General features: G+C 33.0%; 1 protein-coding gene across 1 annotated transcript in view; it reads right to left on the bottom strand.

Moving 5' to 3' along the window:
* Nucleotides 1-23352, bottom strand: part of CCDC178 (coiled-coil domain containing 178) — a 388062-nt gene that overhangs the window by 329608 nt on the left and 35102 nt on the right. Inside the window, exons 5-8 of the mRNA XM_057526196.1 lie at nucleotides 19632-19717; nucleotides 17382-17582; nucleotides 9406-9626; nucleotides 842-984 (exon numbers count right to left, since the gene is read on the bottom strand). Coding sequence (XP_057382179.1) covers nucleotides 842-984; nucleotides 9406-9626; nucleotides 17382-17582; nucleotides 19632-19717 — 651 coding nt within the window. The remainder of the gene's footprint in view (nucleotides 1-841; nucleotides 985-9405; nucleotides 9627-17381; nucleotides 17583-19631; nucleotides 19718-23352) is intronic.

Genomic DNA, 23352 nt, shown 5'->3' with positions numbered 1-23352 from the left:
ATAACCTTTAAAATTGTGAACCACTATGTTGTATAACTATAACTTGTGTAATATTGTACTTATACTATATCTCAATTAAAAAAATAATGTTTAAGCACATGTTGAAATAGACATCAGATGTGAGGAAATATAAATATCTTAATAAGTGCATGTTATCAAGATCACAGGATGATGTACAAACTTTTGTTCTTCAGTTTGCTTATATTTACTTGACTCTAGCTCCATAATGAGTATGACTTTTTCTGTACTAAATCACTGATCAGTTTGAATAAATAAAAATTTTATATCATACAGAAACATGAAGAATTTAAAACCAACAAGAGGAAATAGAAGAATATCATAAAATACAGATACATCAGAAATGTAATAAAAAGTCAACTAATAATATGCAAAATATAATTAGTCTATATTTAAAATATTACACTTTATTAGAAATCAAAAAAATGAGTTTAATTAATTAGATGCTATGCTTATAATTAATACAAGGCTTTATAATTTGTTTTTTATAATATCCCATGCTGGAATATTTTTTCAAAGAGTCACATTTTCACATAGTTGGCAGGGATATACTGTTATAGCATAGCCACAGGCAATTTGGCAACATGTGTCAAGAGCTTTAAAATGACACAGAAAAATACTGCTTTAGGAATTTATACACAATTAGTTTACATATGTAAAAGACATATTTTAATTTATACATAAACTTGGTAACAAGATAGATGTGGCAATTTAGATTCTTCCCTTTCTCTTTATCTGAATTTCTTATACAGGAATATACATTACATTTTAATTAATATTTTACTTCTAAATGCTATAAATAATATTTGTGAAAAATACTTACTTGTAGGCTTCTATGCTTATTTCATCATCACGAATATCCTTTTCCATGTCTATTTTATTTTGTTTAGCTTTGAATTTGACTTTTTCAAGATTTTCTACAGCTTCTTCACATTCTCCATGAACTTGTTTGTATAGTTCCATTACCTAGAAATAAAAATGTGTGCTAATATAAGCACTTAATGGCTAATTAAAATAATCAGACAACAGAAAGTTCAGAGAAGGGAGTTAAAGTAGTTTTGATTTAGATTATAAACGTTCTTTGTATCAATTTTCTTTCCATATTTAGTCTATTGTTTAGCACAGTAGTTTCAGATTTCTTTTACCCTGAGAGGCATCAATACTTGAGATGTAGAAAAGTTACTGAAGAAAATGACTTTAATATCCCAGTTAACATGACCAAAATAAAATCATTACAATTTTTACCTACAAAAACTATGACTTTTTATTGTTCAAATACTTTATTGTAGAAAAATCAGAAAACAGATGAAAAAAGGAAATTTTATAAATTACCTATAATCTTCTCACTCATGAATAACCATTACTATCTTAATGCAAGGGTCCAAAATATTCCATTTTTATTGTTTTCATTAATTATTAGATATCATAAACATACTCCCTTCTCTCTCCAGGTCTCTCTTCTCTGTCAGACTAAAGGGAAAGGGTGTCTGTAGGGGTCACGGTTGGAAGGAACTACAGTTCAGGATGTCCTGTTGGAAAGTTGGAGGGAGAGGAGTAGAACAAGGTACTAAGGAGGGAGCAGTGCTTTACCCAGGGGCCGAGTGGTGGACCTATATGAGGCAGTAGCCTCCCAAAAAAAGCAGTAATTTTCATTAATTTTTATTTTATTTCATTGTATTAATTTTATTGTGATAAGAACATTTAACATGATTATCTATCTTTTAACAAAATTTTAAGTGTACAACACAGTAAACTGTAGACACTATGCTGTACAGCAGATCTCTAGAACTTACCCATCTTGCATAACTAAATCTTTATATCCATTGAAAAACAACTCTCCATTTCCCCTCCCCAAGCCCCTACCAAACACCATTCTACTCTGTGCTTCTGAGTGTGACTATTATAGATATCTCATGTAAGTGGAATTATGCAGTATTTGTCTGTGGCCTGCTTATTTACTTAGCATAATAATGTTCTCCAGGTTCCTCCATGTTGTCACATATGGAAGGCTTCCTTCTTTTTAAAGGCTGAATTATATTCCATTGTATACATATACCACATACATTTTAGAATTAGCTTGTCAAGGTCCACAAAGAAATCTGTTGAGATTTTTTGACTGTATTTAATTTACAGAATAATTTGGAGCGAATGCTACAAAATTTAGCCTTCTGGGCTTCCCTGGTGGCAGAGTGGTTGAGAATCTGCCTGCCAATGCGGGGGACACGGGTTCGAGCCCTGGTCTGGGAGGATCCCGCGTGCCGCGGAGCGGCTGGGCCCGTGAGCCACAGTTGCTGAGCCTGCGTGTCTGGAGCCTGTGCTCCGTAACGGGAGCGATGGTGAGAGGCCCGCGCACCACGATGAAGAGTGGCCCCCACTTGCCGCAGCTGGAGAAAGCCCTCGCACAGAAACGAAGACCCAACACAGCCATAAATAAATAAATAAATAAATAATTTAAAAAAAAAATTTAGCCTTCTAATACATTAACATATTTATCTATGTAGCACTTTTAAATTTCTCTCAGTAACATTCATAGTTTTCTGAATAAGGGCTTTGCATATCATTTGTTACATTTATTCCTAGATATATTTTATTTTATGCTCTAACAAATGCTATTTTAAAATAAATTTTATTTTCAGATTTGTTGCTGGTATACAGTAATGTATGGATTTTAAAATTTTACCTTTGTATGCAACTGTAATTAATCTGTGGACTTGTCTAGATTTTATGTGTACATAATTACATAGTCTATGCAGCAAAGGAAACCATCAACAAAACAAAAAGACAACCTACCAAATAGAAGATATTTGCAAATCATATAACCAATAAGGGGTTAATATCCAAAGTATATAAAGAACTCATACAACTCAACAACAACAACAAAACAAACAACTCAATTTTAAAATGGGCAAAGGGGATGAACAACAAGGTCCTACTGTATAGCACAGGGAACTATATTCAATATCCTGTGATAAGCTGTAATGGAAAAGAATATAAAAAAGAATGCATATGTATGTATAACTGAATCACTTTGCCATACAGCAGAAATTAACACAACACTGTAAATCAACTATACTTCAATTTTAAAAAATGGGTAAAGGGGCTGAATAGACTTTTTTTGGGGGATGGGGGGTCCTGCCATCCTGTTTCTTTTTTTAAAATTTTTATTGGGGTATAATTAATTTACAATGTTGTGTTAGTTTCAAGTGTACAGCAATAGACTTTTTTCCAAAGAAGACATACAGATGGCCAACAGGCACATACATGAAAAGGTATTCAACATCACTAATTATTATGGAAATGAAAATAAAAACCACAATGAGATTTTACTTCATGCCAATTAGAATGGTTATTATCAAAAAAGGAAGAAATAACAAGTGTTGAGAGGATGTGGAGAAAAGGGAACCCTTGTGAACTGTTAGTGGGAATGCAGCCACTATGGAAAACAGTATGGAGATTCCTCAGAAAAATTAAGAATAGAACTACCGTATGATCCAGCTATTCCACTTCTGGGTATTAACCCAAAGAATATGAATACACTAATTTGAAAATATATATGCACCCCAATGTTCACTGCATCACTATTTACAATAGCCAAGATATGGAACAACCTAAGTGCTCATCAAGGGATGAATGGATGAAGAGATAAAGAGATGTGGTATATACACACACACACACACACACACACACACACACATATATAAAACAGATACTACTCAACCGTAAAAAAAGAAAGAAATCTTGCCTTTGTGACAACATGGACAGTCCTTGAGGGTATTATGCTAAGTGCAATAAGACAGATGAAGAAAGACAAATATCATGTGATTTAACTCATTTGTGGAACATAAAAAACAAACAAAAAACTCCACAATAAGTGAACAAACCAAACCAAACCAAAGAAACATGTAGATACAGAAAACAGAGTAGTGGTTACCAGAAGGGAAGGGGAGGGAGAGGTGGGTAAAGGGGGTCAACTGTATGGTGATGGATGGTTATCGTGTATACATAAGAAGATATATCACGTTATAAACTTATATAAATATATAACATTTAAGAGAAGGCACAAGTAAATATCAGGAATGAAAAAGGAAAGCACTACATATTCTATAGACTATAGAAAAGATAAAAGGATACTAAGAAAGTCTTCCAACAAAATTTGAAATTTTGATGAAATGGACATATTCTTAGAAAACTACAACTAACCAAAATGGACACAGGAAGAAACAGAATAACTGAACAGTCTTATTGAGGAAATTGAATTTGTAATTAAAAACCTTTCCAAAACAAACAAACAAGAACCGAAACTGGAAAACTTTAGCTAGATGGCTTCAATAGTAAATGCTAATTAATAATGTTAGTCTTTCGCACTCTTCCAGATAATAGGAAAAGAAGAAATACTCCCAAGTTACCTTTAAAACTCTAGCAAACCCTTAAAACCAAAACCTGACAAGGACATTATTAAATAATTATATGACCTTCTTATTCATGAATTGAGATTTAAAACCCTAAACAAATAATTAGCAAATCAAATCTAGCAACATGTAACATTTTACTTAATAGAAAAAAAAATTTTAATTCTTCCCCTTTGAAACTGGGAATGTGACAACGATGCCAGATATTACTCCTCCTAGTCAGCACTGTAGTGGAGATCTCAGCCAGTAAAGGTCCTAGCCTTACTAAAGGCAATATAATACAGTAAAATGTATACAGATTTGGAAGGGGAGGACATAAAACTGTCCCTATGTGCCCATTAATTTCTAGAAGAGCACAGATACTAGTAACCTCTACAAGATTTTCCTTTAGGCACAGGAACGTAGGGGTAGAGACTTCGGCAGAGAGCCAGGATTATACCAAGATGATGGGATAAGCAAACAAAGAGCTCAGGAAACAATAGAATTCCTACTGTCAAAGGAAGAAAAGCAATAAATAATGTCCTGTGTCCAATTTGTCCCGTAGGTAATGCTGGGGTGGTGGTCTCAGTGTTGGGGGCATTGGTGATATCATGTGAGGCAAATTCATCTCTAAGGAAAGCTCTTGGATGGGCACAGTGTGGGACTGGTACAACCTTCCCACATGGATACTCTCCTAGGTTGATGTTAATAATATTTTTGTGGCTCCACGGTGTTATGAGACTGAGCTGCTTGTAGAATTTGAAGGTCACGTTGAGCCTTTGAGCTTAGTTTGCAAGTAGCAATGTATTAAGGCTCAAGCACATTGGCTAGAGGTCTTGCATTATTTAAGCTGTTGGGTTGCTTCAGCAGGCCTTTAGCCAGGACCTCAGTCAAGACAGCAGAATAAAACAAAACAAAACAAAGCTATATTACAAACAAAACACTATCTTACACTTCTCCAACCCTCTAGCGATCATGAATTTGCTTTCTATCTTTATGGATTTACCTATTCTGGATATTTCAGGTAAATGAAATCATATAATATGTGATCTTTTGTACCTGGCTTCTTTTAGCATAATGCTTCAAGGTTTACCCATGTTGTGACATACATCAGTACTTCATTTCTTTTTATGGCTGAATAATATTCCATGGTGTGGATATATTACATTTTGTTTAGTCATTCATGAGTTGAGGGGCACTGGGTTGTTTCACCTTTGTCTGTTCTGAACAGTGCTACTATGAACATTTACCTACAAGGGTTTTTTTGTTTGTTTTTTAACATCAGTTTTCAATTATTTGGGGGTATATACCTTGGAGTGGAGTTGCTAAAGCATATGGTAATTCTGTTTTACTTTTTGAGGAAACACCAAACTGTTTTCCACAGTGGCTCTACCATTTTACATTCCCACCAGCAGAGTACAATGGTTCAAGTTTCTCCACATCCTCACCCAAACTGGTTCTTTTACACTTTATTTTTAACTTTATCCTAATGGGTATGAGTGGTATCTCATTGTGGTTTTGGTTTGCATTTTCCTCATGACCAATGATGTTAAGCATCCATCTTTTCATGTGTTTGCTGCCCATTTCTACGTCTTTTGGAGATATGTCTACTCAAGTCTTTTGCCCATTTTTAAATGGGTTGTTTGTCTTTTCTGGTTGTTGAATTATAAAAGTTCTTTATATATTCCGGATACTACACCTTTTGTAATACATAATTTGCAACATTTTCCCTCATTCTGTAGGTTGTCTTTTTACTTTCATGGTAGTGTACTGTGATGCACAAAAGGTTTTAATTTTGATGAAGTCCAATTTCTCTATTTTTTCTTATGTCGCTTATGCTTTTAGTGTCATATCTAAAAGAACCATTTCCAAATCCAAGGTGATGAAGATTTACCCCTAAGTTTTAAGAGTTTTATAATTTTAGCTCTGACATGTAGAATTATGATCCATTTTTAATTAATTTGTGTATGTGCTGGGAAGTAGGGGTCTTAACTTTACTCTTTTGAATGCATGTGGATAGCCAATGTCCCAGCACCATTTGTTGAAGAGACTACTCTTTCCCCACAAACGGTCTTGGCACCCTTGTCAAAAGCAATTAACCATAGATAAATGGGTTTATTTCTGCAATCTCAATTCTACTCTCTACTTTTCTGTATTTATGCAAATGCCAGGTTTTTTTTGCTTCTTACAGCTTTGTACTAAGTTTTAAAATCAGAAAGTGTGAGTTCTCTAAAGTGTCCTTCCTTTCCAAGACTGTTTTGGCTTTTTGGGATCCCGTGCAATTCTGTATAACTATTAGAACAGGCTTTTCAATTTCTGCAAAACGATCTTGAGACTTTGTCAGATATTGCATTTAATCTGAAGATAGCTTTGGGTACCACTGACATCTTGACAATGTTAAGTCAAATCCGTGAACACGGATTATCTTTCTATTTATTTAGGTCTAATTTAATTTATTTCAGCAAAATATTATAGTTTTCAGTGAACAAGTCTTGCACTTTATTGGCTAAATTTATTCCTACTTTATTATTTTTAATGGTATTAAGTAGAACTGTTTTCTTAATTTCATTTTTGGATTGTTCAAAACTAGTATATGAAAATACAACTGAGTTTTGTGTGTTGAGCTTGCATCCTGCAACTTTACTAAACTTGTTTATTAGCTCTAATAGTTTGTTTTGTGAATTTTTCATGATTTTCTATATATAAGATCATGTCCTCTGCAAATAGAGATAATTTTACTTCTTCCTTTACAATCTGGATGCCTTTTATTTATTTTTCTTGCCCATCTGTTTTATTAAAAGTCCATTGATTTTAAATGTTAATCTCATCCAAAAAACTGCTTCACAGAAACATCTATAGCAATGTCTGATCAAATACCTGGGCATCCTGGCCCAGCCACGTTGACGCAAAAAATTAATCATTGCAGTGACTCTGATAAGCTCTACGCAAAGGTTGCTATTTTCTTGATCTGCTAGAATGCATTTTCATATTTTCCTCCCATTACCAAGCATGGTCTTCCAGCTGCTCAACAACCCTGCTTCCCCTGACTCAGACATGCTTATGTCCACTATCATGGAAAAACACACTAAAATAATAAAAGGATACCAATTCACTCACCTATTGACAAACTTTAAAGTATGACAATAAAAATGTTGACAAAAATGTGAGGTGGATCAGTTAGGATTGGGTTTGGCTATAGCAGAAATAAGTCAAATAAACAAGACTATAGTTTATTTTTCTCTCCCAGAAATAGATACAAGGTATCTTCTGCCTTTCTATTCAGCCATCCTGGATCTGGGTTCCATTCCCAAGGTTGCTTTGTGCTATAAAATCGAATCAGAGCTGCAGCTATCATATCTGAGTTGCTGTAAGTTTAGGAAATGGCTAAGGGTGCTACTTCTGACTGAGTCAGTCCATTTCAAGAAGCTTTCCTAAAAAAAACCCTATATAACTCCTACCTACATCTCATTAGAAATACCATGAGTAAAGGCAAATTGGGGGATGACTTTTAGCCTGACACATTGCCATCCAACTAAATAAGGGGGCTACTATTAAGAAAAAATGATACTACTAGAATTCTTGTCCACAGTGGAGAAATGGGACGTCTCCAGCACTGCTACTACTTTAGGAATATAAGCTGTCAGAGACACTTTGCAGAGTAACGTGATTTTATCTAATGAAGTTGAAAATGTATATAACCCATGACTCAGTAAATACTCCATTAGATATACAGCCAAGAAAAATTCACATGCACATAGACAGGAACATGATCATGGCTGCTTATTGTTTACAGTCAAATCAGCATTGTAGCCAAATACTGGAAACAATGCAGATGACCAAAAGAAAATGGTAAATAATAAATTGTGAGATATCTATCTGATGGAAGATGGCAAATAAAATGAATGAACTAAATTTGTATGTATCAACAGTAGCTTGATCTCCAAAATAACATCAGATTAAAAAATAAGTTGCAGGGCTTCCCTGGTGGTGCAGTGGTTAAGAATCCACCTGCCAATGCAGGGGGCACAGGTTTGATCACTGGTCCGGGAAGCTCCCACATGCGCGGCATAACTAAGCCCGTGCATCACAACTACTGAGCCTGTGCTCTAGAGCCCGCGAGCCACAACTACTGAAGCCTATGTGCCACAACTACTGAAGCCCATGCACCTAGAGCCCATGCTCCACAACAAGAGAAGCCACCACGATGAGAAGCCCACGCACCGCAACCAAGAGTAGCCCCCACTCACTGCAACAAGAGAAAGCCCGTGTGCAGCAATGAAGACCCAATGCAGCCAAAAATAAATAAATAAGATAAATAAGATAAATAAATTTATAAAAAAATAAGTTACAGAAAGTTATACAATGTTTAATAATATTAAAAGCAATACTATACAGTGTGCATACATACATACAGTATGTATAAAATTATTCAAATTTTGCCTAGAAACAGAAGTTCACGATGAGGTTATCTTTGGAGAATGAGGGCGGAAAATGGAACAAATATAGGAGACACTTAATTACTTAATTTATTAACTTTAAATGATCAAGAACAAACATGATACAAAGTTAAATTTGTTCATTTAGTGGCCGTTAAAATAATTTGTTTTTCTATATGATCCCACAATAGGAGAGTTAAATGTTAATCATTAACAAGACTTTTCATGTCAGTTACATATTTTCATCAACAATGAAATTGATGACATTCTTTCTCAGTTTGATTTATGGCTTCAAATAATACCATATTGTGTTAAATCTCCAAAATCGTATTAGTAGACTACTAAATATTATTAATATTCCTAAGTTTAAAAGTATGAGAAAAGTTTAAATGAATATCAATTAACTGTACTGTGTATAGCTTGATAATTCCTTTAGAAAATAAATAGCAGGTCAATTTTCAATAAGAATGAACCCTCGAAAGATATGTTAACTTCTTATAGTTGAAATTTTTATAACTAAGAAACAATCTGTAAAATGCAAATCCATTCATCTATTCCTTTACCTCAAATTTTTTCTGATAATATTCCTTCAGAGCTACAAGTTCCTGGTCTCGCTTTGCAAGCAGTAGAGGGCGATGTTTAATCATGTAGTCTATGTCTGCTTGAAGCTTTGCATTAGCTTCTTCTAATTTCTCCTTTTCCTCCTCCAAACGTTTTAGTCGATGAGTTTTATCTTCAAGGTGCCATCGTAGTTCTACAATATCTCTCAAATAGGCCTCGTGTTCTAGACATATGATGATAAGATAAAAAAGAAAATCAAATTTTAAAACAAAAGCTCCAGAAGGACATCTTTATTTGATAATAAATATGAAATATTTTAGTTTCAGAAATTACTTTTCTGTGAATCTTACTAAATCTAAAATAAGTTACTTTTTTTATTTTTTATTTTTTGGCCATGCCATGTGGCATGCAGGATCCTAGTTCCCCGACCAGGGATGGAACCTGTGCCCACTGCAGTGGAAGCGTGGAGTCTTAATCACTGGACTGCCAGGTAAGTCCCTAAAATAAGTTATTTTAATATTGCACTAAAAATATATTGCTTTCTTCACTCACCATCAAAGGGTTTAAACTATACAAAAATCACCTGAAGATTATAAAAATAACTCATATAAAATTAATATACGAAATAAAGTTTATCCACAAAATAAAGATTATGTTGAAAACAGAAAAATCTTACAAGAGTAAAATTAAAACAAATTAAAATGCATAGATCTAGTGATAAACCTAACATGAGTTGTGCAAGGCCTATAGGAAGAAAATGACAAAATGCTATCAAACAATAGAAAAGAGAATTTGAATAAATGGATAAAAATTTTCTGTTCTGTACAAAAATATTTGAAGTAATAAATATGGAAATTTCCCTCAAATAAAATAAATATAAATTAAATTAAATATAAATTATAAATTAAATTAAATGTCAATTAACAGACTAGGACAATTTTAGAGAAACTATATAAAAGATTTCCTCATTATATTGTTAAATTTCTAAGGTTAGCCTAACCTTGAACTCTTGGAATAAAATTAGATTGGCTAGCTTGGGGCTCCTTTCATCTTTTTAAAAATAAACTTACTGGTGGGTTTTGCTGTTGTATTCACTGAAGATACTTTGCATATATACTCGTGATTTGGGCTTATAATTTTCCATATTTGTACTGTCCTTGTCTAATTTGCTTTATAATTTATGCTAGCTTCTTATATCAGTTGTAGTTTCTATTATTTCTGTTCTCTATGATCTTGTGGAAGTTTGAAATTGCATGTAAAATTCTATTGCCCTAGTATGTATGTATATATGTACATATTTTGCAGGGAAGGATTTTTAGTTATTAAGTCAATGGTGTATATGTATATTTTGGTTATCTATTTATTCATCAATCCATTTTTTCTGTGAATTTATCCAGTTCATCAAAATTTCAATAATATTCTAAGAGATTTGTTCTGAATATCTTCCTTATTATTAATCACTGCTACATTTTTAGATACCATTTTCATTTCTAATTGGATTTATTCATATATTTTCTCTGTGTTCCTGATTAATTTTGCCATGGGTTTTCCTTTTTTTTTTATTATTCTTTTTTTATGTAGTTCTGCATATCTTTGGAATTATATATATTTCATTATTTAACAATTTTGTAATTAGTTTTCTGGTTTTTTTCCTTTGTATTTATTTTACTTTTATTTTTCTAAATTCTGAAGTCATATATTTCAATAACTATGAATCCATCTTTTTTTCTGATATTATAAAAGCTATTGATTTTCCTTTAAATAATAATTTAGCTTTTTTTCACTCGTGAAGATAATTTTAATAAGATTTAATGATACAGTTCTAAATGTTTTCTAATTTCTTGAATTTGTGCAATGTTTGACACCATCCCCTTTTACTTTGTTTATCCTAATTAGACAGTAGTATTTTTGTTTTAAAAAGTCAGTCACCATCTTGTTAAGTATTACCATCATTATCTCCATGCTGATCTTCTATTAGATTAGTATTCATCATACTTTCTCATGTTATACTCTATGCTTTTAAATATTTTATTTATATGTTCCTTCTCCTTGTGTACCTGTGATGCATTCCATGCAAATTCTTCCAAGTTTACAGATATTACTTTTCTCTTCCTCAGTCTAACAAACCATTTAACCAACCACTGGGTTATCAATTCTGAATAATATATTTTTAATTTCTAGGAAGTCTTTTCTATTTCCACTTTTGCTTTCTTTTAAAAATAGTCTCTTAGTCCTTGTTTTTATTTTCCAACTTCTCTTTTTATTTCTTGAAACATAGTAAACATACTCATTTTATAATCCCATGTGCAATATCTGAAAACTGTTTGAGTAAGATTCTGCTGTCTGTTTTTACCAACTCACACTCATTGAATCTGTACCTTTGTGTTTTATATTTGATATTGAGCTATTTCGTATCTTGAAACTCTATCTGAGAAAGTTCCCTGATATCTAGATTGAATTTTCAATCTTCCAGAAAAAAATCTGTCTTTGCTCCTGAAGATGCCTAGCTTTACTACCAACCCACAGAACATTTAAATGACATTCTCCACTGTGTATTTTCAGATACATAGACAGCAGGAATTTCAGTCACAAATCCATTTGGGTCAGTACATTAAGAATTCTTGGAATATTGTTTGCTTTCCTCCGCTAAGTGAAACAAGCAACTTTCTTTACTATTCAAGCAATAGGTTTACTAGCAATACTATTCTGAGCAATAGGTTTATTCATGATTCACACATGTTGGGGATGGAAACCTTTGGATTCTCAGCTTCATGTAATGACTTCTTATTGGACTTGTCATTTGGGTGAGCCTTAGGCTTTCTCCCCAGTCTCCTGTACCAAATAGATACATCAAAATGGGGACCAAAGGATATTAGGGTTTCAGGGATTTCACCTAACACATTTACAGACACTGCACCTAACAAAAGCAGAATACACATTAATTTCAACCACACACAAAATATTCTCCAAGATAGATAAAATGCTAGGCAATTTTTATTCTAAATAATTTCAATGTGATTGAAATGTTTCTAAACACAAAAAATTAAATTAGAAATCGACAAAAATAATTAGGGAAAAAATTTGAAAAAATCCCCAAATATTTGCAAATTAAATAGCAACTTCTAAATAAATAATAGGTCCAAAAAGAAATCACAAAAGAATTTTTAAAATATTTTTTACCTAATTAAAAATAAACTCACAGCATATGAACATTTATGAAATGCAATTAACACAGTTCTTAAAAGTAAATTCAGTTCTTAAATACCTATTCTAGAAAAGAAGGTATCAAAAAAATAATCAACGCTTCTACTTCATGAAAAGAGAAATAGTAGGTTAAATTATTCCCAAAGCAAGCATGAGAAAGGGAATCAGAGAAGAAATCAATTATATCAAAGCTGAAAAACAATAGAGAAATCAAGAAAAGCAAAAATTGACTCTTCTAAAAGATCGACAAAATTGATGTAACTTTTGATAGACCAAGAAAAATACAGAGAGAAAGTACAAATTACCAAAATCGAGAATGAAAGAAATGTCGTCTCTACTGCTATTATAGAAATTAAAATTATATGAGAATTTTAGGAACAAGATTAGGCCAGCAAATAAGACAACTAAAACGAAATGGACAAATTCTTTAGAAGACACAAATTATCAAAACTGACTCAAGAAGAAACAGAAAAGAGACCCAAAACCATTAAATAAATTGAATTAGCTATTAAAAATATGTTGACAACTTTGGACTTAGATGCACATGAATAGAATATTCATTAACTGGGCCCTGGGTAGAAAAAGAATGACTTCAAAGAAATAAAAAAGCCAAACTTGAAACTTATGAAGATTTAGATATCAAACTCAAGCTACGAAATTAGTATGCTCTAATTTACTAGTCAAGAACCAATAAAACTTCTATGATCCTAACAGAGGCAAAAAAGCAGTCAAAGGATTACTGACTTCCATAGAAAATATAATACAAACAGAAGAAGATGAGTTCACTATAAAATATGTAGAAACCACAGTAAAAACAACTCAGTATCAGGGAGAGTCATCAGAAGCAAGCTATGACAGACCAAACTGTTGTTCACTACCCTCCCCCTTGGATTAAAGATAGTTTCTTGTCACATTCATTTGTGATTCAGACATGGTACTTATTTTGACTAAAGGATGTGAGTAACAGTGAGAGTATGCCAGTTTTGAGCTAACATCTTGAGGGGCATCCTATCTTTTTACTCACTATGTTGTACTCTCCTCACTTGCCACATGAAAACCATGGCCCTCGGAGCTGCTAGCCAGTGAGGATGAGAGAAACATGAAGCTCACCTAAACCCAACACACAGTCTTGAGTCAAGCCCATTAGATCTGCAGCCTGAAGAAATCCTCCCTAGCCAACACACAGACCCATGAGTGGACAAAAAAAAATGATTATTGTTGTAAGCAACTGAGTTCCAAAGTGACTTGTTACAAAGAATTGTTGTAGTAATAGCTGATTAATTCACATGACAAAACAATGTCAAGAAAACCAAAATCAGAATATTTAACATTCTATTAATTACTCAGATCTTCCTCCATAGCAGAGGCACTCTTGTGAGCATTTATAGGGGACACAATTATCTTCACATCCCATCCTTTCTGAAAGGTTAATCCCCAAAACTCTCTCATAGACTTCCTTTCACCGGTCTTACATTCATGTTCTTTCTAAGTCCCTGGCCACTATGCAATCCCTTTTGCCACTTCCCATCTATACCTCAGGTTATTTCTTCTTCAAGGTGATTTTGCCTCCACCTTTTCCATACTGAGATTGTAATACAGTAGCTCCCCAAATTATATCAACATACCATTCAAATCCTTTCATAAACCAGGGCTGTGATTGTTTTTCTCTCCCATTAGATGGTCATAAGGAAGTACGTGGAGCCATAAATGTAAGTTAAGGAAAAGACAGGGAATTTACAGAGGCAGGAACAATGGGAGTACCAGGGGAATCTGAGTCATTAGTTTATTTGTGCCTTCAGATGCTGCTTGGGTATAATATAGTATATGTATTCTTATTTTATAAGGAAACATTGCTAGGCACATCCAATTTTATAATTTATAGGTTCATACAGCACCCAATTCATGATGAAAAACTTATTTCTGGTTATCTTTTTTGGTAGGGAAAAGAAGAGGCATTTACTCGATTATTAGTTGCGTATCGAGTGCCAAGGGCTGTCATTTGGGAAAGGGGTGCAGTGACCAAGCAGAAAGGAAAGTGGTCAGAGGTACAATACCTCAGCCTTACTCTTCTCCGTCATCTCCCATGGTCTCTTGCCCCTGATTTCCATTGGCTGAACCCAGAAGGAGGACAGAGTGCGAAAGATATCTTTTATGCAGTCTATTATAAATCAGCCTCATGGGCCACAAAACAAAAGTTACAAGCATGGGTGAGGTGGTTAGGGGGATGGATGGATCTGGAGGAGGAACCACAAGACACCTAGAAAGAAGTAAATTTCCATATATTTACCCCCCCAAATTATCAAAACTTTTACACACATTGTACTTAATGGTAAGGCTGTTATGGAAATTATTAGTTTTTCCTGTCACATATGCTAGAGACTTCGAGAATCTAAACAGACTGTAAAAATATATAAGTTTATAGTTTGTAAACAAATTCAAAATATTTAGAGATTATATCCTAAATATATCGATATAATTGAAGCACATTCCTGAAAGCACATAAACTTTTCAGTAATATGTTACAAACAGAAGGCACTTAAGAAATACACAGTGATAATAAAGCTAAATTTCATTGCAAGAAATACACAGTGATAATAAAGCTAAATTTCATTGCATACGTTAGCTACTTAAATAAAATAAAGCAGATGAACATAAATTTCAGTTTTTTAAGTAGATCATTACTAATACTGAATAAAAGGCAACTCAAACAATAAATTATAAGCAACTGGCAAGGATGTACGTCTTTGTTCAAAATGCATTTATTAGGCTCCTAGAATGTGCAGGCACGTATCTCAATTTAATTTTATTTTGGTAAATCCTTAAGTAGAACTCCATATAGACCCCAAACTATAATATCTAAGCACTCTTATAAAGGGTATATGAGATTACATATAAATTGATTGGCAAAAAGTTAAAGAAAATCAGCCCTCAACATTGACTTTCATTTTCTTGGGGTGGGGGTTAATTTATGTTTATTTTTATTTTTTTATAATTTTTTATTGGAGTACAGTTGATTTACAATGTTGTATTAGTTTCAGGTATACAGCAAAGTGAATCAGTTATACATATACATATATCTATTCTTTTTTGGATTCTTTTCCCATATAGGCCATTACAGGGTATTGAGTAGAGTTCCCCGTGCTATTAGTTATCTGTTTTATATATAGTAGTGTATATGTCAATCCCAATCTTCCAATTTATCCCTTCCCTACCCCCGACTTTTCTACTACTATTGACAAGGAAGGGCCACTCAAACAATTAGGAAAATGGCAGATTGTTCTCTGTGGATGTGAATATGAATCCACTCAACAATCTACTGGGATCCCGATGACTATTCTGACCCTACTGCAGCCTCAGCTGCCTCTAAAACATCAATATATATGTATGTATGTACACACTTATAAATTATATACCTATGCTATTACATTAGTAGCATATGCACATCACAAATCCTATTCAAAAACCTTATGAATCAGAGCAAACTCACTCCAAGCCCGAATGAATTATTTATTTTTATAAACAGCTGTTGACACCAAATATTTTATAAAATACATAACTTTAAATGTGGGTAGAAAAAGGTCTACTGTTACCTGAGTTTTGCATAATTTTTATATAGTTAGCTCTTTAGTAAAGGGTGGCAGAGAGCATAGACAAAGGTTGGATTAAATTTAGTCCCAGCCTAGGCTCTGAGCCCATTTCTTGCTTCTTGAGCTCTGAGCTCCAGAATGGAGTGAACAAAGGGAGAGTTTAAGCTGTGAGCTTCATATTACTTTAAAAGGTGGAAATAGGCATTAAATCTACATTTGATTTTTTTTATTAAAAGAGCATAATTGAGGAACCATCTCATCTTTTCTTGCAGCTCCCTGAAATGTGTACACTATACTTGGGAGACTACAGCTTTAGAAGATTTATAACATTATAATAAAGGTATGTGTACGGGTGGAGTCTGACATAATTTGAATTAATGGCTATTGTCCCAGAATAATAATTAATAGCATCCTTTTTTCTCTCAAAGGTGTCTTGGCTTAAATCATGTGTTATATGGAAACCCTAATATAACCCATTTCTAAAGCATGTGAATCCTGAATTAAAATTATTACCCTATGATAACATAAAAACCTTCCAGCCTCAGGTAGGATCAGGTAGTCTGGAACGCTTGATGAACACGGTATTTGGAAATGAAAAATCCAATACCTTTAGACTGTTTAATACTTGACCACAGGTCCCTCATTCTGTAATCTAAAAGACAGAGTTTCCTTTTTAAACATGTGTTACCTGCATGACTCTTGGAAACATCCTGTTTCTTTGCCTGCTAGAAGTTCCCAAAGCAAATTTACTACTGAATTCTCAAAAGAAGACACAAATAAGTTCCTAAAATATCACTTAGAATTCTCTCATTTTCCGAGATTTAAAGATGTGGCTGATGCCACCAACTGGCAATCACTTTAAATTTCTAAATTTCTAGTAACTGAAATATTGTAGTCATTATGGGAAATATGTACCAAATGTTTGCATGACCCTTGGGTACCACAAGTTCAATGGCATTTCCAACAAACACCAAATGACAGCAGGTCCAGGTTTGCTCAGTGCAGCCCCAAATTAATGTCTGTAAACTCAGCATTATTATTGATAGTATCTTTCAGAAACGCACTGGTTTGCATGCAGAATAATATGGTCACTCTAAACAGAGGTAATTTTTTAATTCAGAGCTTCAATTAATCATCCACGCCTCTCCAACAAAGTAAATGGCAATATGAAAAATCCTTATTATTACCTTTCTGCACAGCTAACGGGATTTCTTGATGTTTCCAAACTGACCAAGAATCAATTTGCACGCTAATCCTTTTCTTTCTTGATTTTTGTTGTTTTAAAGCTTCTTCAGCTTCTGCACGATCAGTTTCTAGACTTTTAATGAGTTGGATGGCCTCTGATAGCAATGTTTCCATTTCCTGCTTTAATTCTGGACACTTTTCATCTTAAAAGAGAAATATGTATTCACATTGGTTAATGAATCAGCCAATAAGCTGGATGGTGGGAACAGGGGTACTAGCTGTGTTGCCATCTTTTTAATATTTATATATTTACTATGAGAATTGTAGAAAAGTGAATTAGCCTTTTAAAGACAGTTTTATTATAATACAATCATAACATTAATTATAACCTATGAAGACAGATTTTGAAATAAATATTTTATAAAATAATTACAATAGCTAAGTCTCAACCAGTATCTTCACGCACATTTTTTTCTGAGGGAAAAACACATGTTCTATTCATAAGCTGTATTATAGAGCTTTATTTTGAAATTATGCTTGTGTTTCCTCCCATTCTATGAGAAAAGCAAACCATAATGCTTTATCTAATATTTATCTAATATTTATCAGATAAATACTGAAAATCCTCAGAGTTTCCTAGAAACAAGACACTTTATGTTCTTTACCTTATCAGATAACAACATCCCTAGTTAGCCTTGCCAGAAATTCATCGTCATTTCCAAATTGTATTTAGTCAGTTATAATACAAATGAACTCCCTTATGAGAGATATTTGTGATTCTTGGTTCACAGCTCTGGAATGATATGGTTTAATGTTAACAAAATGATTAACATGGGTATGCATTCATCTATTTATACAAGAAATGGGTAGAGAGCCTGTTATGTTCTACGCAGTATGCTCTCTCCCTGGAGGTAGATCAGTAAGAAAGACGGATATGAGTCCCATTCTGGTGAGATTTATACTTGTGAACATTGGCTTTTGCCAAAATGTGACATGATAAGAAGACATAAACAAACACAAAGTGTCAAGAAAGGCAAAGCCTCCAAAGAGCTGGGGCTGGAGGTAAAACAGTGAAACTGGATCAAGAAGAAAGGTGGCTGACAGATCTTTGTTTTATTTTGGTTTGTTTTACTTTTGGACAATAAAGACATTAATTTTCCATTGGAAAATGGAAAGTTTTGTGTATAACTTAAGGTGTCTCCAATTCATTCTATTTAATATCTCTCTGAATTTTTTTCCAGAATACCATCTCAATTAGTTTTATTGTTTCATATGGAGTGAGCAACCACCTGCATTTTTTTATTAGCATAAACACTTAAATACCACAAATCTTCCTCATCCTGATATTGTCTTGTGTTTTAGAGTCAAATATACATGGTTATAATAAACATAATTGTAGTTAATTTAACTGTTTTTGTGACCATTAATAGATTGATATTTTCTCCTAGAATTAGTCATTTGAAAAATTAAGAAGTAATAAATCAGGTTTTCATTTTCATTATAAATGGAAAATAGTAAAAACAGAGTCTCACTATGAATGACAGCATTAAATAACAAAATATTCGTGCTTCTAAAAAGTCGTAAGTTTATTGGTTATCCTTCTCTAAAGGAAGGTGGTCAACAAATTTTTGTGGCAAAGGTAGGAGGAAGTGTTTAATGTCAAGGATATAGTCAAATATGTTGAAGTAATTTTAACACAAATTTTATACCAGTATATAAATTATTATACATTTACATTTGGAAATTTTGACAAGAATATTAGTCTTAATTTATATATATAGAAGAGCTGTGATGTCCAATATGGTAGCCTTGAACCAACATAACTAATTTACATTTAAATGTAAGTTAAAGTTAAACTTAAAAATTAAATTTTTCAGTCTCACTAGCCATATTTTAAGTGCTCAACTGTTGTATGTGGCTAGTAGCTACCCTATTGGACAGTGAGACATAGAACACTTCTATTACCACAGAAAGTCCTACTGGACAGCACTGAATAACAGATTCTTGAGAAGTGGGCAGGGATAATTATATACTCAGGACCTAGAGCAGTATATGGTATAGTACAGTAATGAATAAATATTTGTTGAATAAATGTTTAATCAAACAATACAGAGGCTCTTTCCTTTATTAGTCAATCATAAGGATTACAAAACTCTTATACATGATTCTTATGAAAATGAGAAATGTATAAATGAAAAGCCAATGAGCTTTTAAATATAATTATACTTTTCTAGTATGAGGTACAACTTTACCTCTCAATTCTTCTGGTATGACCTGTTTCACTGGTGTAGCAACACTCAGATCTTCTTTCAGCTCTTTTGTGAAAGAAGTTCTGCTCCTTTATAACGGGAAAGAAGCAATCAATTAATAAAAGAAGGCTGTACTTAAAGTTAGTAAAACAAATTTTAGGTGATGTTTTAATATTGAATTTTAAATGTGTGATGAAACTTACTATACATATTAATGGTACTATATAAGAGATGTACATAGCAAAATTCTAATAGGAAATGGGTTTTATACTTCATGGTAAATTAAGAGAAATTTAAAATTTGTTACAAATGACTTGAAATTTTTTGAGGGGATAGTAAAGCAGTACTGTTTTTAATGATATCAGTCTTTTCTAGAGAGTGTTGCTATCAAAAAAAAGAGTTTACTGAAAATAATTTGAGAGTTATTTCTCTAATTTCAGTTTAGCAGTTTCTGGGGAGACAATATAAAATGCAAGGAGTAAAAATACTATTTCATATTTGATGTTAAGGTTTTAGAAAAATGTCCAAATTAAAATGTATTTTTTCTAAGGAATCTTTCTAGCTAAAGTTCTATATATTCAATAATGAAATATTTCTCATCAGTATGCTTCTGGTCCAATTCTTGAATCCTAGACTAGTTTTCACTGTACTGAAGAAGAAGTAAGTTTCAGGAAGTTTCATTTTATCCATGTTGTAGCATGTATCAGAACCTCCTTACTTTTTATGGTTGAATAATATTCCACTGTACAGATATACCACTCTTCATTTATCTATGAGTCCACTGAAGGATTTCAGGTTGTTTCTACCTTTTGGCTGTTGTAAATACTAATGATACAAATATTTGTATACAAGTTTTTTTTTTTTTTTGTAAATGGGCCAAGAGATGGGCTTTTATTATTTTATTTTAATTAATTAATTTATTTATTTATTTTTGGCTGTGTTGGGTCTTCATTTCTGTGCAAGGGCTTTCTCTAGTTGCGGCAAGCGGGGGCCACTCTTCATCGCGGTGCACGGGCCTCTCACTGTCGAGGCCTCTCTCGTTGTGGAGCACAGGCTCCAGACGCGCAGGCTCAGTAGTTGTGGCTCACGGGCCCAGCTGCTCCGCGGCATGTGGGATCTTTCCAGACCAGGGCTCGAACCCGTGTCCCCTGCATTGGCAGGCAGATTCTCAACCACTGCGCCACCAGGGAAGCCCCAAGTTTATATTTTGCACACCTGTTTTAAAATCTTTTGTGTATATACATCAAAGTGAAATTGCTGGGTCATATGGTAATTCTAGGTTTAACTTTTTGAGGAACCACCAAACTGTTTTTCATAGTGGCTGAACCATTTTACATTCCCACCAGCACTGCACGAGAGTGCCAATGTCCAACAGAAGTGGCAAGATATGGGCATCCTTGTCTTATTCCTGATCTTAGGTTGGAAACTTTCTGTCTACACCATTAAGTGTAATGTCAGTCAAGAGTTTCTCATAAATGTCCTTTACCATGTTTTAGAAATTCCCTTCCCATTCTAGTTTTTGAGTGTTTTCATTATGAAAAGGTGTTGGATTTTGCCACATGCTTTCCACATCAATTGAGATGTTCACATGAGTTCCCCCCACCTCCTTTTATTACTGTGATACATTACATTGATTGGCTTTTGTATTCTGAACCACTCTCACATTCCTGGGATAAATCTTACTTGGTCATGATATATAATTTTATTAATATGTTGCTGGATTCATGTTGCTGATATTTTGTTAAGAATTTTTGCATCTATATTCAAAGTGATTGGTCTACATTTCCTTTTCTTGTGATGTCTTTATCTGGCTTTGGTATCAGGGTACTGCTGACCTCACAGAATGGGTTACAAAGTTTTTCCTTCTCTTTTATTTTTTGAAAGAGTTTGAGAAGCATTGGTATTGATTCTTCTTTCAACGTTTAGTAGAATTCACCAGTGAAGCCATCTGGTCCTGGGCTTTTCTTTGGTTGGGCGATTTTACTGACTCAATCTCTTTACTCATTACAGACCTGTTCAGATTTTCTACTTCTTCCTGAGTCAGCTTTGATAGTTTGTTTCTAAAGAATGTGTTTATTTCATCTTGGCTATCTAATTTGTTGTTCATAGTATTATCAACTGTTCATTGTATTATCTCATAATCTTTATTTATGCAAGATCTATAGTAATGTTCCCAATTTTTTAATGAATTTTTTAATTCAAGTGTTCTCTTTTTTTGTCAGTCTAAAGGTCTGTTAATTTGTTTGATCTTCTCAAAGAAACAATTTTTGTTTTCATTTATACTATTTGTTTTCTTTTTACTCTGTATTTCACTTATCTGTGTTCTAGTCTTTATTATTTCCTTTCTTTTGCTAGTTTTAGCACACTCATTCTTTTCTAGTTCTGTAAGCTAGAGTTAGGTTACTGGATTTGGAATCTTCTTTTTAATGTAATCATTTATGGCTATACATTCCCTTCTGAGAGCTTCTTTTACTTCATCTCATAAGTTTTGGTACCATGTGTTTTCATTTTCATTCATCTCAAATTATTTTCTAATATCTTCTGTGATTACAAATTGACTCACTGGGTTTTTTAGAGCATGCTGTCTAATTTATACACATATCTGAATTTTCCATGTTTCCTCCTATTATTGATTTCTAGTTTCATTGAATTGGGTCAGAGAAGGTACTTTGTATGAATTTAATCTTTTTAAATTTTTGAGATTTTTAAATGTGGCTTAATAATGTTCAATCTATCCTGAATAATGTTCAATGTGAATGTGAAAAAAATGTGATTTCTACTGTTGCTGCGTGGAGAGTACTACACAAGTCAGTTAGGCCTAGATGGTTTTAGTGCTGTGCAAGTCTAATTCCTTATTGATCTTTTTGGTTCTTTTATCCATTATTGAAAGTGGGGGTACTGAATTCTCAAACTTATTATAGAACTGTCTACTTCTTTCACTTCTGTCAGTTTACTGCATGCTTTTGAGGTTTTTAGGTATGTATAGGTTTATAATTTTTATATCTTCTTGATGGTGTGACCCTTTTATCAAGATATCATGTATTCTTTGTCTCTTGAATATGTTTCGACTTAAAGTCTATTTTGTGTTATATTAGTATAGCCACTCAACCTCTCTTCTGGTTACCATTTTCCTGGAATATATTTTTCATCCTTTCATTTTCAACCTACTTGTGTCTTTGGACATCAAATGAGTCTCTTATAAACAACATGTAGTTGGAGAATGTATTCTTATCCATTCTACCACTCTCTACCTTTTGATAGGAGAGTTTAATCTATTTTCATGAAAAGTAATTACTGATAAGAAAGGACTTACTTCTGGCATTCTACTATTTGTTTTCTATATTATCTTTTTATTCTTTAATTTCTCCATAACTGCCTTCTTCTGTGGTTAGTTGATTTTATTGTTTTAGTTTCCTTCTTATTGGATTTCTGTGTTTTTTATTTATTTGTTTTATTAGAGTTTTTCTTAGTGGTTCCTTGGAGATTAGATGTTACAATTAACATCTTAACTTCATGAAAAATAAGTTTGAATTAAAATCAACGTATTTTCAATAGTATTAAAAATTCTGTTCCTTTACAGATCTGCTTCTTCCCTTTATGTTGTCATTTTCACAAATTAGACATTTATACATTGTGTACCCGTTAATATAGATTTACAATTATTGTTTTATCTATTTAATTTTAATTAGATAGAAAAATAAAATAGATACATAATAAAAATGCA

The sequence above is a fragment of the Balaenoptera acutorostrata genome, chromosome 13 (assembly GCF_949987535.1).
Source record: "Balaenoptera acutorostrata chromosome 13, mBalAcu1.1, whole genome shotgun sequence".
In the NCBI taxonomy this organism is placed as follows: Eukaryota; Metazoa; Chordata; class Mammalia; order Artiodactyla; family Balaenopteridae; genus Balaenoptera; species Balaenoptera acutorostrata.
This window is presented reverse-complemented; position numbering and strand designations above follow the sequence as displayed.